The sequence below is a fragment of the Amblyomma maculatum genome, chromosome 1 (assembly GCF_055883805.1).
Source record: "Amblyomma maculatum isolate TAMU_Amacu chromosome 1, ASM5588380v1, whole genome shotgun sequence".
NCBI classification, from domain to species: domain Eukaryota; kingdom Metazoa; phylum Arthropoda; class Arachnida; order Ixodida; family Ixodidae; genus Amblyomma; species Amblyomma maculatum.
This window is the reverse complement of record NC_139344.1, coordinates 33471486-33489237: the sequence shown is the minus strand read 5'-3', so window position 1 is coordinate 33489237 and position 17752 is coordinate 33471486. Positions and strand designations below refer to the sequence as shown.

Here is a 17752-nt window from a genome sequence, read left to right as displayed (position 1 = left end):
GGAGCCCGTAGGTAATTCTGCTAACGACTAGGGCCTGTACAAGGCGTAGGGTGTCCTCCTCCCTCATCCCTTACCGGTGGCAGGTCACCCTTCTAATCATTCTGGAAATTTGGTTGATTGTGGTTTTGAGTGTTTTGATTGTATAATCCACTCTCAAATTGCTTTGCAACCACAGCCCCAAAACTCTGATCTTGTCCTTCTCTTGAATTATCTGGTCTCCTAGAGTGAGCTGAATTTCTCCTGGGGACTTGTAATTTCTTTTGTGTAGCCTGATAAGTTCGGATTTTTCTGGGGAGCATTGAAGACCACTCTCCCCGGCAAATTCCTCGACTAGGTCTATAGCGGCTTGCAGAGCTTCTTCTTTTTGCGCCAAGGATCCCTGAGTAGCCCAGATGGTGATGTCGTCCGCGTATAAAGTGAAGCCAATATCAGTGCGGGTCAACAGTTTTTTTGCTAAATTTATCATTGCTATGTTAAATAGCATTGGAGAGATTATTGAACCCTGCGGTGTACCTTTGTTCGGCATGGGTATTTTTTTGTATTGGGTGAGTTGGTGCATTTGCATTTTACGAAATGTAGCACAAGGAAGACAAGGACAAAATGAGGTATACACACACGAGCGCTTACTCACAACTGATTTTTTATTAAAAATGCTAACGGAATATAAAGGGTACAAAAAAAATTTCATGTCTTTGATATTTTTTTTTTGTACCCTATATATTCTATTAGGATTTCTAATAAAAAATCAGTTGAGAGTAAGCGCTCGTGTGTGTATGCCTCATTTTGTCCTTGTCTTCTTTGCGCTATGTTTCCTAAAATGCACTTTTTTAACGTTTGCACATATTTATTTCAAAAGCGCAGAGATACGTTGGTGCGCCTGTGCTCGTGAATTGGGCAGCAAAAGTCGGACATCAATACGCACGGAACAGCTAGAAATTAATAACTGAATAATTGATGAACGGTAAGTAACTGATCATCTATTTCGCATTTTATTTTAGGAAGCAAGAATACATTATGAAATTAAAAGTGAGATGTGGATTTAATAGTTTGGTCGAACGTCTAGCGCTGCCAGTAGTTCGGGCACAGCAGGATCAAATTGCCAGCCGGAGACAAGCGATGGTGATGGCGATGCCGCAGCGTTGTCTGCTCTTTGTCTTCTTTACATTTCCCCCGCGTGAAGAAGTCGCCATCCTGGCGACTCACGGGGAAGAGACGGCCAGAGGGTTGTAATATGGCTTGAGGCAGCTAACATGAACAACCTCGCGGCCGCGACGGCGGTGGTCGGAAGAAGGGGTGACTGGCTCGGTTACGTAGTTTACAGGGGATGTGCGTTCCAAGACGCATAAGGTCCGTGGTATTTGGTTTCTAGTTTGCTGGTACCCCGCCGGGGTGGCGCAGTGGTTACGGCGCTCGACTACTGTTCCCAAGGACGCGGGATCGAATCCCGGCCTCGGCGGCCGCTTTTCGATGGAGGCGAAAAGCAAGGCGTCCGTGTGCTGTGCGATGTCAGTGCACGTTAAAAAACCCCAGATATGGTCGAAATTTCCGGAGTCCTCTACTACGGCGTCTCTCATAGCGTTAGTCGCTTTGGGACGTTAAACCCCACAAACCAACCAACCAACCTAGTTTGTTGGTGGCAGGAACGCATAGCCAAACGAAGCTGTCGGCCAGGGACGTCGGAGCAGGGGTATCGCTATCAAGCTGATCTTTGCGATAGCCTTGAGTGTTGGAGGTAAACGTGCGAGCTAGCTGACGGCCTTCCTTGGCATTCTGTACAATATCTGACAAAGCACTGTACTCAGAGGCATCTAGGTGGTATGGCAAAATTCTGTCCAGAGTACAAGATGGTTCAAGGCCGTATAGGAGACGTATGACGCCGTTTTACGTATTGTTCATGTCGTCATGATGAGTCATGTCTAGTCATTGTAATCATTTCACGCATTGATAAGTTTTACTCGTTTCCAGTCAGTTGTGGCCATTCAGCTTGTTAGACATACTGGTCCTTTCTAGTCATGATAAGTCATATTGCCTTATCATTGAAGTCGTTACCATTCATAGCTGAGCATTTTTATTCATTTCCAATCAGTTGAGGTCATTTCAAGTCGTTTTACATATTGGTCATTTTGTAGTCATGATGAGTCAATCGTAATCATTGTAGTTGTTACCACTCATAGTTAAGCATTTTTAGTAATTTCCAATCAGTTACAGCCATTACAAGTCATCATTTGTCATATTGGATGCTTCGTAGTCATTAGCAGTCATGATGAGTCATGCCTATAATTTTGTTCGTTTCCAATCATTTCAAGTCGTAAGTTGACATATTCGTTGTTTCCTAGTCATGATGAGTCATACCTACTCATTGTAGTCATTACCACTCATAGCGAAGCATTTTACTCATTTCCAATTAGCTGTGGTCATTAGAAATCATCGTATGACATATTGGTCATTGTGTAGTCATTACCAGACATACTGAGTCATGCATAGCCATTGTAGCCAATCATTATCACTCATCGCTAAGCATTTTACTCATTTCCAATCAGTTGAGGTCATTATACAAGTCGTAGTTTGACACTGGTATTTACAAGTCATTATTAATTATCATTAGTCATTAGCATTAGCCATTAACTCTATAGCTATCGATGTCTTTATACAACGTTTATTCATTACCTATAACCGTCAATCGTTCTCATTCTTGATCTCCCTCCTCAAACATATCCTCTAATTGCCAGCGACACTTAGCGCACAGATGCGACGCACAAATCACACGCACAGGAGGAGGAGGAGAAAAGGAGGGTGGAAGGCAGGAACGTTAACCAGAAAGAATTCTGGTTGGCTACCCTGCACTGAGAAAAGGGAATAGGGGATTAAAGGAGGAGGGTAGAAGAGGAGGTGAGAAAGTTACAGTCTGTCAATCAAGCTAGTCTTGAAAAGCGAAGAAGTACCTTGTAGGCTTTGAGCGCAGATGACTTTTGTGGCCATGATCACAAGATCTTCCCTTTCATTAATGGGTGAGCGTCCAGACGATCCAATGCAGTATACGCAGCGTATATCTTTTTGTTGCAAAAACAGGGCGCCCGCAAAGGAGGTGCTCAATCGTTTCGTCAATGCCACATTGTTCACAAGCAGGGTTTTCAGCCATCCCGATCAGGAAGGCACATTTTTTGCGAAAACAACGCCAAGCCATAGGCGGCAGAGCAACGTTGTTTCACGACGTGTTGTGTGGTGGGGAAGACGCAGGCGCAGTCCGGGGTCCAATGCCTTGAGGCGACGGTAGGAGAACTCTCCGGTGTTCCACGCTGAATGTGTCAGCTCCACAACCAAACCATAGAGCTTTTCTCTATTGCCAGCGCAGCCCGCTCGCTGCGTCGGCTCTCGTTCACGGAATTTGGACTGTAAGTCCGTCGCTGTGGGCAGAACGGGCAGCGTCGTCCGCCTGGTTATGCCACAGTGTCCTGGCAACCACTTGTAGATGATATCGTGGCTTTTGAATATTGCGGCGTTTTGCAGCGTGCTGATCTCTGCAATCAGTTGTTCATTTGAGCCGTGGCGTATAGTGCCGCTTGCATGCCTTGGAGCGCTGCTTTGGAGTCAGTGAAAACTGACCATTCTTGTGGGAGTTCCTGGCTGATGTATTCGACTGCAGTCCGTAGGGCAGCTAGTTCCGCGCCAGTTGAAGAGGTGAGATGTGTAGTCTTTAGCTTTGTCAAGACGGACCTTGCCGGTACTACCACTGACCCTGTGCAGCTGGCTGACCTAACGGAGTCGTCCGTGTACGCATGTATTCGGCGATTGTGCTTAGAGTGAAGGTGATCCAGCATCATTTGTTGCAAGGCAAGCATTGGTGCCCCAGCTTTCTTCTTTATGCCAGGAATTGAAAGGTGAATGTGAGGGGCATGTGCACGGTCTTGAAGCAGGGGTGAACTGCAAGATAAGATAAGTGCGGTGAGCTTCAATGGTTTTGAAAAAGGCAGTACATGGTCTAGTTGCTGGGAGATTTGCCTAGAAAGTCTAGAAAGACTTTCGCTTTAAACATTTTGCAGAGTCATGCAGGTTGCTGCAGCCGAAAGCGCGTAGTCCGAAATTCTGCCGCTAAGTACTTCTTACAAGAAAACAAAAAACCGAGGAACAAAACCAGGCGCGAAATACAGCAATCTCACCATACGCACTGCTGTGAAAGGCGTCCCAGCTGTGACTGTTTGGAAGATTGATGGCGAAAGCGGGCCGCGGCGCATCACGTGACCCATGCTGCAGCCCGCCATTACCATGGTCGTCGTAGCAGACGCCCTAGTTGCCGCGTGGTAGCGCGACCGTGATACGAGGCGCGACTGTTTTGCACACGTCGGCTTAAATATGCGGCTCAATTGATACTCGCGTGATCTACGTGGAGCAGAGAATCAGCGGTATTTTGAAAAGGTTCGGCTGTGCGGCGACATCGACCCTTGCGAATACGCTGATTCCGACTCGGTGCGGGACTGCTGCCGCGAGTTGAATTTACCGACACAAAATACTAGTTTGTGCACAGAACAAGTTTTGCGATTCGACACCAGTTAAAAGCTTATAAATCTATGGAAGCACACAATTTTCTGACGAGCGGGTCGGTGCAAGAACCATGCGTCAGGATGCTTGCCGATTGCCGACGAGTCGTTCTCGGAAAGGTGAGTGATTTGCGGTGTGGCTGTTCATGTAGCTTGCCTATAAATATTGCCACTCTGATCTACTTTTAAGTGACGACCTACAGATTGATCGAACGGAATCGCTGAGTACTGGTTCACCGAAGATCGATTCCTTGTCGCGTTCATTTATAGCATATATCGCACGCGCTGAACGGAAAAGCGTTTTCGCTATGCCCTTCGTGCTGTGAACGCGGAAAGTTTTTTCTGGACTGTTTTACTGCTCAATGCTTTATCAATGCTTAATGCATCGCACAGCGCCCGTGTGCTGTGCGATGTCAGTGCACGGTAAAGAACGCCAGGTGGTCGAAACTTCCGGAGTCCTCCACTACGGCGTCTCTCAGCCTGAGTCGCGTTGGGACGTTAAACCCCACAAACCAAACCAAACATACACTCGCACTACCAACAATTCGCACTCTCAACCATTCTCGCGGGCTGACGCTCATGTCCATTCACAACCACTCACTCACACATAGTTTCACAAATATTAGTGTGAGTGCGCCGACATGGAAGCACTGGCTGAAAGGTTTAATCCAAATCGAATGCACTTACTCCGGCTCCCTGAGCGCCGATATATTGAGGAACCGTTTCGGCAGTCGTGCCCATCAAAATCCTTGAACTGAGTAAAAAAAAAAAAATTGTGGCGGTTTAAGCATGGCATGAACCTAGTGATAGAGCGAAATCTGTGAGTGTTGCAGCGATAGCCTGTTTAGCACCCGCTATTCAATCGGCGGTTTTTTCATAATTTGTGGGAAGGCACATATTACGGCTCCTTCCCCTCCTGGCTACGACGCGGCGGCGAGGGTGAGGTGAGGCCTCTCCTCTCCAGATTACGTGGCAGCCTCCTTCCCCCTCTCTCCCTCGGCTGATGTGGCAAGGGAAGCGTGCGCTGTGTGTGTGTTGGCTGGGTGTTGTTTCGGGGAGAGTGAGTGCGTGAGGTGGTGTGCAATGAGCTCGACAGTGCTCGAGAGCAGAGTGCGGACCGGACGGGCCAACTGAACGGGAGAATGTTTTTGCAGATCGTCGATTCGCAATCACGTGATACATGGGTGACGTAGCGTACACATCACGTACGCGTATCTCGCGGAGTCTTTCTTTTTTTTCCCTCTAAGAGGAAGCGTTCGCGGCAGTTAGTTTTATCCACACCATGGCTCATCCTCCAACACGGTCTTCTCCCCTCCTCCATTGCTTCAAGCAATAAACAGAATTTTCCTCCCCCGGGGAATGAGTGAGCGCAGATTTTGTGCGTTCGCAGTCTTTTGCTTTCGTTCTCTTTCTTCCGGTGGTCTGGCGGGGTTAGAGCGTTAGAGCTGGTATTCGAAGTGACGCACTTCCTGTCACGAGTCTGCTTCTTCGCAGCGCGCTGCAGATTGTGAGTTTGCTTCCTCACTACAATGAAAACGTGCAAGAGTACTGACCTTATGCGGGGCCTCAAATATTTTGAGCACCTGCGCGTGAGTTATTTGCACACACGCGCGCCCACACACATGCAGTTTTTTAGTGGCAAAAAGCAAATAACTTTACAGCATCTTGCGCGTAAACGTTGATGTTTGGAATTAAGCTGTGAAATTATACAAGATGTTACTTAGCTTACGGATACCTCACTACATACATACATATATATTATCTTTCCCCTGAACAGATTACATTACTAATTCATGTGATTATCGAAGTAAAAATTAAAAAAAGACAAAGTACAATCCCCAATGCTTTCCTTGGCCTCATATATATATATATATATATATATATATATATATATATATATATATATATATATATATATATATATATATATATTGGCTCAATCAGCCGCTTTTGCACCTTAAAAGTTACGCCTCAATTATGTACATGCAACAACTATATATATATATATATATATATATATATATATATATATATATATATATATATATATATATACAAGATTACATTATTAATTTCTGTGATTATCCAAGTAAACATTAAAAAAAAAAAAAAAAAAAAAAAAACACAAAGTAACACCCCCAACGCTTTCCTTGGCCTCGCCGACTGTTGGCTTCTTTCCTTTATATATATATATATATATATATATATAGTTGTTGCATGTACATAATTGAGGCGTAACTTTTAAGGTGCAAAAGCGGCTGATTGAGCCAAGTAAACGACATAGCAAATCTTCAGCACTGCCTCCGCTGCCTCTCAAGCCAAACCAGCCCATACCTCACAGATAGGGAAAAAGAAGAAAGGAAGCAAGCGTGCATACTGCTTTACCGAGGGCAGCTCCAAGCCGTCACTCGTTTGAAATCACGCTGTCTACGTTGGCTAGCCTGCCCGCCCCTAAAGCCCCTTTACTGAGGGGCGTTTTACCCGCCCCTCCTTTCAACCTCTCCCCACTAATAGGGAAAAAATGCAGAAGAAAGCGTGCGTGCTGTTAAGTGTGGACGGCTAGATGCTCTCCCTCCGCCAGCTCGAAGCCGCGCTAGCTCACTTTAGCCGCGCTCCGACGGCCAAGCGCTTTTCTCACTGCCCCAATAGAATAAAAAGAAAAAAACAACTAAACGTCGACAGGACACGCAGAAGTGACGTAGTAGCTCCACGTAACTTTTGTATCACGTGATTGCGCGTTCACGACCTGCAAAATTACCCTACCCAGCTGAACGGACGCGTCCAGGAAGAGAGACGGACTTGCTCAGGTGAACAGCGTTGCTTGATCGCGCGCGGCCGAGGAAGCCATTAAACCGGTTAACCCTTTGGTCCTCGGGGTTCGTGTTGTTCTTGGGGCCACCACTGTGGTCTGAGCTAGCGGAGCGTTGTTTGCTCTGAGAGCGGATCCCACAAATTTTTATTCAAAATAGGTTTTGGGGAAAGGAAGGAGCCTTATACTTTTGAGCGGATGACGCGAAATTGTGGACACGTACACCTACCCGGTCAAGATCATGTTTTCCCATTTTTTCTTGTATATTGTACAGTGGTTTATAAGAAAGGAAAAGCTGCAGTATCTGTCTTTGATAGGAAGGAGCCTTATATATATACTTTAGAGTAGACTCCGCGGAATAGTGGACACCTATACCTAACCACGTCAAAGTCATGTTTTCATGTTTTCTTTTCTTTGTACGTTGTATGTTGGTTTATAAAAAGGAAATGCGCAGTATCTGTCTTTGACCTTGAAGGTTTTTCAAGGTGACATCGGACAACCCAGGGCTGCCTCTCCATTTAAGTTGGGTTTTGAGGAAGGAAAGGCGCAGTACGCAGTTGGGTGAACACCACGAAATCGTGGATGCCCACACTTAGTTAGGTCAAGTCATTTGAAGGCCAAAATTAGTGTCACGCGAAGACCTAAACGTTACCATTGTGGCAAAGGCGCACGGCATGCCCAAATCTATTTTCAGGGAAGCGTGGGCAAGTTTTTGGTAATTCAGCCTACTGCTGTGGAATCTCCCGAGTGGCTGTTAAGACTAGAGCCTTTGTTGTGTATGTATTAATTTTAGTGTGATGAAGCCCGTTCGGTGCTGCCTTATCAAGACGTGTCATTGCGTTTCAATAGCGTTTTGTGTGATAGTTGTTGACTTTGTTTTGGTGGAATATAATGTGCCAAAACCAGGCAATAAAAAAAGCTGCGTTTGAAAGCAAAAGCACAGATGTCAGGGACACTTGATGGTGAAAACCGTGCATACCCGACGGCTTGAACTACTTCGCGTGGTGAAGCTTTCGCTTCAAAATACTTCAGAGCTTACTAGACGCGCTTTTTTGTGGGGCGGGGCATAGCGTGTCGACATATCCTTTTTATAACGTTCTGCCCTGTGCTCCGTGTATGCAAAGCATCACTCTACGCAAATTGATTGGCAGCGGCAATTTCTGGATGTTGATTAATGTCGTGGAGTTGCAAGGTTTGCTGAATTGGCTTTCACAGTCATCCACATGCTGAAACGGTGGGCTTCTTTAGTACATGTACAAAAATCAATGATGCCTCGTTGCAGCTTTTATTGCCTTTGGTTCGATTTATGCGGTTAATTTCCCAAAGCGACTCAGGCTATGAGAGACGCAGTAGTGGAGGCCTCCGGAAATATCGACCACCTAGGGTTCTTGAACAGGCAGTGACATCGCACAGCACACCGGCGCCTTGCTTTTAGCCTCCATCGAAAAGTAGCCGTGACTCGATCCCATATCCTTGGACACAGCAGTCGAGCACCCTAACCACTGCACCTCCGTGGCGGTAATCTTTTATTTTCATAAAGAGGTAAACACAATTAATGAAAATGCACATACATACATGGTAAAGTCGTAAAACTATACGCCACTCGTAAATCACACTGTAGTTTGCACCCCGATGCTCCATGCAAGCCCTCTAGAGGGGCGTGAACGTTCGACTGTACTGTCATGACACAAATTTACACCGGGGCACAAGCGAGTGAAAGTACAAATGTGAGATTTACACAAAGGGAAGTTTATTAACACCACACAGTTAGTCTACACGCACACAGAAATGTTCTGGCGAAACTAAGAAGGACATAAGACAATGCAGTCATACAACATATGCCAGAGTCCAATCACAAATGCCTCGCTACATATTAACGCAATCAAGGCGAAATTCCTGGGTTAAACATGCAGCTTTGTCACTCCCATTAACAATGGCAGCAGGAGGGGGTTGCGGAAGGTGACGAGGGCGAGTTTTGCTTGCTGAGCATACAGATTCACACAAGGTTCTCTTGCAGTACAGAGCTTATTCACGTGACGTCATTGCATCTCTACTGGCAACCATGGCACGCACGACGCCACACCAGAGAAAGAGAGAGCAGCTATATAGAGAACGAACAGGAATAAAGCCCTTTCGTTGATAGTCGGCAAAAAAAGGTGTTATTATCACTTAAAAATTAATACTAATGTAGCAATACGAAGAAATTGTGGGAAAGTTTAAATTCTATCATTCAGCCAGCAGGAGCAAAAAGGGTATTAGCATCAAAAGACTTGTCCCCGAGCGCATCTGACATGGAAGATGAATTCAAGAGGCATTTTCGCTCCATAGCTTGGAATGGGATCCCCAAGGCACAAAATCCCCTCTTCTTCCTCCATGGCAGGAATCCAGCTTCAGATATATCATAATTTGTCATGAACTTATATCAGTGAATAGGCAGCTAGAGCCGAGGAAAGCGCGCGGACTGGATGGAATTCCTGTGTCGTTACTGAAAAGCAATATTTAAATTCTAGCACCTACTTTGGTTTCCTTATTTAACAAGTCCTTTTATAGTGCCACATTCCCGATTGCAGTGAAGGCAGCAAAACGTTTGTGGACTGGAACAGTATACAAAAATGGAAATCCCGATAATCTTAGCAGTTAGCGACCAATTTCTGTCTTAAGCTGTTTTAACACACTTTCCGAGAAGCTGCTTGACACACGTATTAATAACTTTTTGACAAAATACGCAATTCTAAGCACTGACCAACATAGATTTCAGGAGTCAAGATCTACTTTTTCAACCTTGTCACTATCCGAAGTCCTTAATGATGCCCTTCACAGAAGCTTTGTAGCAATAGGCGTCTTCATAGACATAAAAAAAAAGGTTTCGACACTGTCGACCATGAAATTCTATCAACTTGGTTTTACAGGTTTTCTCTCGCAGTTTCTGAGAAGTTATTTACGCGATCGTTCCCAAAGGGTCCAAATAATGACAATGTCCCAGATGTGCAACGGTGTTCGTGGGCATTCTGCAAGGCTCGGTTCTGGGACAAAGCGGAAATTTGGGCGAGTTGGTACATATTCACTTCATTCACAGCGCGCTAAGACCGGACTAAACGGAGAATGAAACACAAACAAGCGCCGACTATCAACTGAGGTTTAATAAAAAACGAAACACATAAATACTTCATCACTGGAGTATTCATGTGTTTCATTCTTTATTAAACCTCAGTTGATAGTCAGCGCTTGTTTGTGTTTCATTCTCCGTTTAGTCCTGTCTTAGCGCGCTGTGAGTGAAATGAATCGGTTCTGGGACCTTTTTTTTCCCCCCTTTATGTGAACCCTTCCTGTATATGCACAGGAATCACATGCCATTATGTATGCGGACGACACGGCTACGGTAGTTACCGTCAAACCTGTATAAGATGCAGAAAACGTGTTTAATAAGGAGCTTCAATGCATTAAAACCTGGGCCCGCTTGCACAAACGACCTTAAGACTGTCTTAGCTAAGTCCAGACTTAACTGCAGTCTTAAGGATAGGCCGCTAGCATGGCTGCTTAAGACTGGAGCCAAGACTGGGCTTCAGTCTTGACTTATTCAAGTCGCTTGCAAGATTACGACTCTAGTGCCGTCTTAGCTAAGACACAAGGACGGCAGGTAAGTACCTAAGTAGCGAAACAGGGGAAAGCAGGGATGTGCTGGCCCCGTCCCAGCTTTGAGATGTAAACATTGTCATTCTTGCGTTGTGCTAGATCCGTGCCGTTGCTTTTTTTGCGGCTTAAGATTGTGTCATAAGGTAAAATGACTAACGTGGTTGCTGAGGGTGTTCATGGAAGCCACTCTGGTGAACACGGGCCTAGCTGAAGTGAGCAACGAAGATTGCAGTCGGGTGTTTTGCTGTTTGGCCTGTGCGCTCACTAGTTCGTTTTTTCCTCTGTCAGCATTCGTTCTCCAGCAGTTTATTTCTCTGCAACTGTTGAAATCACTGGTTCTGCGTTTCGGCATCCGGCTGCAAGCGTACAAAGCATTTGGGCTCCTTTCGCGGCGCAGTAAGGCAGCCAAGCACATCGTTAATCAGTGAGCGTTCAGTGAAAAGAAAGAAAAAAATAGAATGTGCGATAAAATCGTCCTTGTGACTAAGTGCGTCTCCGATGGTGGCCGAAGAGCTTCCGCGTCCAACGCGCATGCTGTGATGTGTAATTTTATTCGACGTATGTGTGTGTGCGCGCTTATGTGTGCGCGCTGTGCACCGTGTGCATACGTCTCGTGGCGAAGTGATGAGTTGTGCGCGTGATCACGCCTGTGTCACGCCTGTGGTCGTCGGTGGCTTTAATGCAATGCTGTGCTCTCTACATGCCTCCATTTTACTGTCTCCGTACTGTAAACGACCGGTGATCAGCACAAACTTTCGTCCTTGGGTCGTGTTTGTGTTCACAAAGCATTTGGGCTGCGATTGGCGTGAATTGCAGTAACATTCGCGCTGCAATTAACGCACAAATGGCAAGAAAGGTTTTATGAAGTTGGATGTGAGGAAAAAGCAGGAAGACACACGCACAGACCTTGTTTTCACTAGTTGCTGCTATTGCATGCGGCATTTTATTTTATTCCTTTATTTTTGCAATGTGCGCCACAGATGTGCTACCATTTTTCCCCCCGCTTTAGTACAGATATGTTCTTTGTATGAAGATTGGGAAATACTCAACCTTGCTATCATCTTTGTTTTTGCTGGCCGTATTTTCACCTTTTGACATAATAGGAATTGCGGTATGGTTAGAGATGCTGCTTGAGGAACACCTACTGCTTGCTGAACTTCTTCACGGACGACGTCCTCAAGCGACGCTAATTGTGGTTGCATGAGCGATGGAAGGAGTCTGCGCAGCTTTTCCCAGACTGCTTCACGGATAAGTTCCTGCCAGTCGTTGTTAGCAGTGGACACAGTGTTCGGAAAGACAGCGCAGGCTTGCACTGAGTCGACGTCGAGGGTTCCTTCGATGTTGGAGGCTTCCATGCGAATTCTTCAACGGTTTTCGGCGGGTTCCTACGAGGCTAGCAAAGAGCGACCCCTTTACGCTTCAAATCAGAAACTTTTCCCCTTTTCTCCTCGATCATCTCAGGGTCGACCAGACGAAAAAGGTGATTCATTTCTTCAAATAAGACAGGACCGACTCATTCAGGAGTTGAATTCGGGATCGAAGGTGGGCTTAGGCTCACTCTTTTCGGACGACATTCGCAAAATCGGTCGAAAACTCGATCTCAAATGTTTCCCAATCCTTCAACAAAGTCTCGCGATTTTCGAGCGAAATTCAGGTAGAATCTTGTAGAGCAAAGTCGACTTGCATTAGCCTCATTTCCTCATTCCAGGCGTTGTATGTTGACACGCGTTCAAACAGGTCGAGCCAGTCTTCCGCATCCTCATCCGGTCGTCCTTGGAGGAAGGGGGGCTCACTGCGCTGGAAGAAAACGACCGGTACTCTAGACTAGGCCATTGTCAATGCTGGGGCCTTCTTCCGGGGTCGAACGGGATCCGGCGGCAAATCGTACTCCGGTTAGAGCCCTTGAAGTCGACGGCTGGCTCGGTGACCTGCAGGATGGTTCCCCAGGGCGACAGGAACGATACTGAGGTCTTCGCTCGAAGGGATAGACCGGATCTCAAAGGACAGCACCTCACCAGATGTCGCGTGGTGGTGACAAGGTCCTAGGCAGCAAAAGAGAAGACGGGCGAAATCACACTGAAATCTAATTTTATTTGGCTTAGCCGCAAAAGAATTCAGCAATCGGCGGCGGTGACAGCAACAATCGTGATCGGCGGTCGTCGAGCAAGGAATGCCCGTCGCACCCGTCAACACTAAATTCAAAGGGGGTCAAGAAACATCGAGATAAAGCCGCAGACGCTAACTAGCACAACCTAGAACATTACAGAAACATACGCGAGGGCCCGGAATCTTCGAGACACATCTCGGCGCATCTTGCGCGACAAATGCTGGATCTCGCGACAAGCATGAACAAACAAAGAATAAAGAACCAACCGGTGTGCTAGAATCATAGTGATAAGGCCGCATGCCAGTGGCTGTCGAAAAAAAAAAGAACAAATACAGATTTGATTGGTATGCGGCAACATAGATAGCGAGAGGTATACGCTTCCTTTGTTGAGCTTGCTGTGGTCATTTATGTTTAACTATGAGGGACATTGGGTATACACATCTTTTATTCGTTTTGCTCGACAGAGACGAAGAGTGTCCGATGATCGATGAAGCAGCATGCAGCAGTGTCAATTTGGTCTATACTGTATTTCGATTTGGTGGAGTCTCCAAGCGCAAAGTCTCATACATTTTATTCCTCACTGGTGGCAAGTACATTTGGTGCCAGTCTCTAGTACGCACTACACGTGTCCAAACGGATTGTTCACAAGGTCTGCTTCAAATGTCCGTGTAGCAGATGCACTTTCAAAACCTCGAATAGAATGATAAGTCACACGACGTGCCTTCGTATTCTCTTCTGTTGGTCCCCATTGACTGTACTCTTGTATAGGCCCCATCTCGGCGGTTATTCACTTCAACGTGCACTGGCATTGCACAGGACACGGACGCCTCTAGTAGAAACACACTTGGTTGATGACCGTACTATAGCGCTAATATGTGAAATTATACGGATTATCGGTACAAAATAAAACGCTTACGCTTGATTTGATAAAAAAATTAGCAAGGTTTCAACTAAGGTTAAACCAAGTTAGACGTGCGAAAGTGCGGTTCAGTTCGGTCCAGTTCGGTCAAGCTATTTGGTCGGTATTTGTTTTTCGTTTTGCTCTAAGTTTCTTTAAAGGAGCTGCGAAACACTTCATGGTGTGATGTCGGTTATGCTTCAGCTAGGTGAATTCTTTGTCACAAGGATACTAACTCAAAAAGAATTAGACGAATCGGTGCACAGGAACAGGAGTGATTCAATGAAGAAAGTTAAAAATACAAGCAAAGAAAATGCTGCCCTCAACTCAATATTTGCGGGGCTTCCCATTTCCAATTCGCTTTCCCATTTATGTGATAGTGCGGCACCAATCAAAAGAGGCAAACCAGTGACGTCGCGGAAGTTAGCACTCCATGGTTGCCTGTTTGATTTAATTCGTACCTGCCTAGGCTGGCAGCGTCGTTTCTATGGTTACATGGAATCCATGGGCGTAAGTTGACAGCGTCGCTTCCGTGGTGATGAACACGTGGATGGTCAGGGAAGCTTCACGGTCTGGTCAGCACTGCTAGCACCTTAGGAGGGCTTAAGAGATTTCCCTACTTGTAGGAACTCGAACGCGAGATATTGATACAATCTGCGGGTTATTCCGTACAGGTGTCCACCGAGAGAGGACGACCAGCAGCCATCAAGCACACCGGGTGGTGTTGACGACGACGATCGCCCAGCCACGCCGCCAGAAGATCACCACCAAGCTGACGATGTGAAATGGTAAATATGAATCGCAGCATCTTTTTTTTTTTTTTTCATCCTTTCTTGGGACTGAAATGAATGCTTGTAGAATGCAGTGGCTCGATTAGATTTATTCTGCCAAGCTGTCCTCGGTAGGTATGCATGCCTCGCGAAGTTCTAAAAACGTACGTGCGATTGACGGAATGTGCCTTGTCCGTTAGCGATCCGAAACGTTGTGATAGAGCTAACATAGGCACTGATATTGCGTTCATTTTTAACCTCGGATGTCAACGCGAGTGGAAAGAACACCACACCAATAACATTACGAAACTGCTGCTTATTCTGATGACGTTAGCAGTGGTGTACGCCGCACCTTGAAATTAATGATGACGTCATTAGTATAGTATTGTATGTCTAACCTTGACTGGTCACTAACCAGTTCTAACTAATGGCTTACTAGTCCCTAACCAGTACTAACTAATGACCAAGTATTAAATAACTAGTGCTAATTAGTCACTAGTAATAAGTAAATAGTCTTGAGTAACGACAGAGATGACTGTGACTACGACGTCATCACATGGTGACGGACGATTTACGCATTTAACGAAACTGACCCCGCCAGGCTTTCGATCCAGGCATCCGTGCTGCGCCTTCATTTGGCGATTCCTCGAACGCCGCACAGCATACAGAATCAGACGCAGTATAGCAGGCATCAGCAGCGTTTCAAATTGGTTTACGGGAAGGGAAAGGTGCAGTATCTGTCACAGTTCTACGCGGACATATTAACCGAGCCGTAAGGAAAAGGATAAAGGTGGGAGTGAGAAAAAAAAAAAGAGAAAAAGAGGTGCCGTATGGAGGGCTTCGGACCACCGCGTATCAGACGCTTTCGCCTCATCGCACTTTAATGGTCTAAAATGCACCCCAGAATTTTTTTTTTTTTTGTACTCTGCCTGAATGCCCAAGTGTTACTAGTCGCATATGATGACCTCATCGAGAGGGGCCAGGAGCTTGAAATGGATATCCACAAGTAGGCATTTGCGAAGCTGAATCCTCTGAAAAAAGCATTAATGATGGCTCGCGCGTTGTGTACGTAGCGCATTTCGTCTTCTTTGCAATGAGGCCTTTTAAAAACGTACCGCATGTCCTTCAAAAATAAGAAGGGTGCAATGCACCATGAAGCTGGCAGACCAGGTTTGCCCATTAATATACTATACATAAGGACATTCGGACGTTTCCATATCTGCATGGTATAAAAGCACAGTATTTCAATGGTTTCACTTGCGCAGCTTATTCATTTAATATCACTGCATACATGTACGAAGCACTATCAACAGGGTTTAATGGCAAATCTAGTGTAGAACTTAGAGCGGCGAACATTTTTTCTTGCATTTAGTACATTTTTTTTTTCCTTTTTACACATTCTTCTATGCCCTGAGGCAATAAACAACATTATAAACAAATCAACATACTTAGGCATGGAGGTGATTTGTGGTGGTACTCTTTTTGCAGTATGCTAGACATTTAAGTCAAACCAATACAGAGTGGATAATGGTAAATCCAGAGATTGCTATTTCACAAATGTCTGTCTTCTTTTCATTGCAAAAAATATCATTACGTGGCGTACCGCCAGTTTACAAGATTGACATGGGGAAGACTTGGAATTGAAGAATGAAGAATGATCCCTTCATGAGCGTGACCATGATTAGAAAGATATTTCCCCCGAAATCTTGCATGGGATTTTATTATCACGAGCTGTGAGCAGCATAAAAAAAAAAAAAAAAAGAAAACACTGCACTGCTCAAGATTCATTTAGTTATACAGTGCACAGTATTGCACCACAGAATTTAGTATTACAGCATGTGGTGCGTTAAGCTAAAAAGAAACTAGTAGTATGCCAAAAAAGGTCGACAGAGATAAATAACTTTTTAAACACTTTTGTTCAGAGCACTTCATTTTTGCTTTACACTGTTCAGAACTATAAGGCAAAAATGCAGCAGCATCTTACAATATAGGCAAGAATCGAGAAAAGGAAAAGAAACTACCCCCCCCCCCCCCCCCTCCTTCCTCTTTGGGAAGTCCCGTCTTCTGCCCATCGCACTTCAGAGACCCATTTAGGAGTCTGCTTTAAGGCTCAACCATGACACTACCTTTATTCCGACAGCGAGGTGAAACTTCTGGCACTGCATTACTTTCTCATGCAACCATGCTAGCCCAGAGATTACTGGAGGCATTCCACAGAGAAGGAAAGAACAGAACAGAGTGTACAATGTATCTTTAGCATGTTTAGCTGCTCCTGCGATCAACATAACTGCATAAAACGGAGGTTGATATTTCCTATATGCTCAATGTCCAACACCTACTCTTTGCTTGAAAACCCACTAAAACTTGAGGCAGGAGTCAAAACTTCTAGTTGCAATGGTGATACAAATATAGCACATCGAAGAAGCGCAGCCAGCTCATACCGCAATACAAGCACAGAGAAAGTAAGCAAGTAGTTAATCCAGGGAAGAGCCCCACTACATGACTGCCTGTCAGAATGCAGATTTTGACTTGGTCAAATGGTTTCATGACAAATATGCAATTCAGACGATCATGCGCCAAACACTAGGTGTATGGTGCATATAGGTGCATCAGCAAAAAAAAAAAAAAAGAAGTAGAAGCCCCTTCAGAAATATTCTCTATAGCATCACTCGACTGTCCTCCCTGACAACCGTTTAGCCCTCATGGTGTCAATATCGCAGATATGAAAAACAGGGACTAGCGAGGCCTATATATATTCAGTCATATTTAAAAGCTAGATGAAAGTTTCGGAAAATTTAAAAAATATCAGTGTAAAAGAAGTAATGGCTGATTAATGAGATATAAATTTAGTAATTTGCTGTACTGGTAAATGCTCCTTTAGTCATAGCTTCCCTGTTTCTTCTTCCTCCTCAAACCGGCCAGCTTGGCACAAATGCCGCTATAGTAGTACCGATAGAAACGATGATCTCGAAGGAACTACCACAGTAATTATCAATAGTT

General features: G+C 45.2%; 1 protein-coding gene across 2 annotated transcripts in view; it reads left to right on the top strand.

The window, feature by feature from the left end:
* Positions 1 to 17752, top strand: part of LOC146202100 (uncharacterized) — a 43392-nt gene that overhangs the window by 5976 nt on the left and 19664 nt on the right. The window contains exons 1-2 of one of the 2 annotated variants that reach the window (XR_014701969.1): positions 4408 to 4655; positions 14657 to 14770. Coding sequence is in view for 1 of the 2 variants with exons in the window: in XM_084583964.1 (XP_084440090.1) it covers positions 14657 to 14770 (114 nt within the window). In the remaining variant the exon portion in view is untranslated. Of the gene's footprint in view, positions 1 to 4407; positions 4656 to 14656; positions 14771 to 17752 lie in introns of those variants that run through there. The other variant, XM_084583964.1, reaches the window with a different exon arrangement.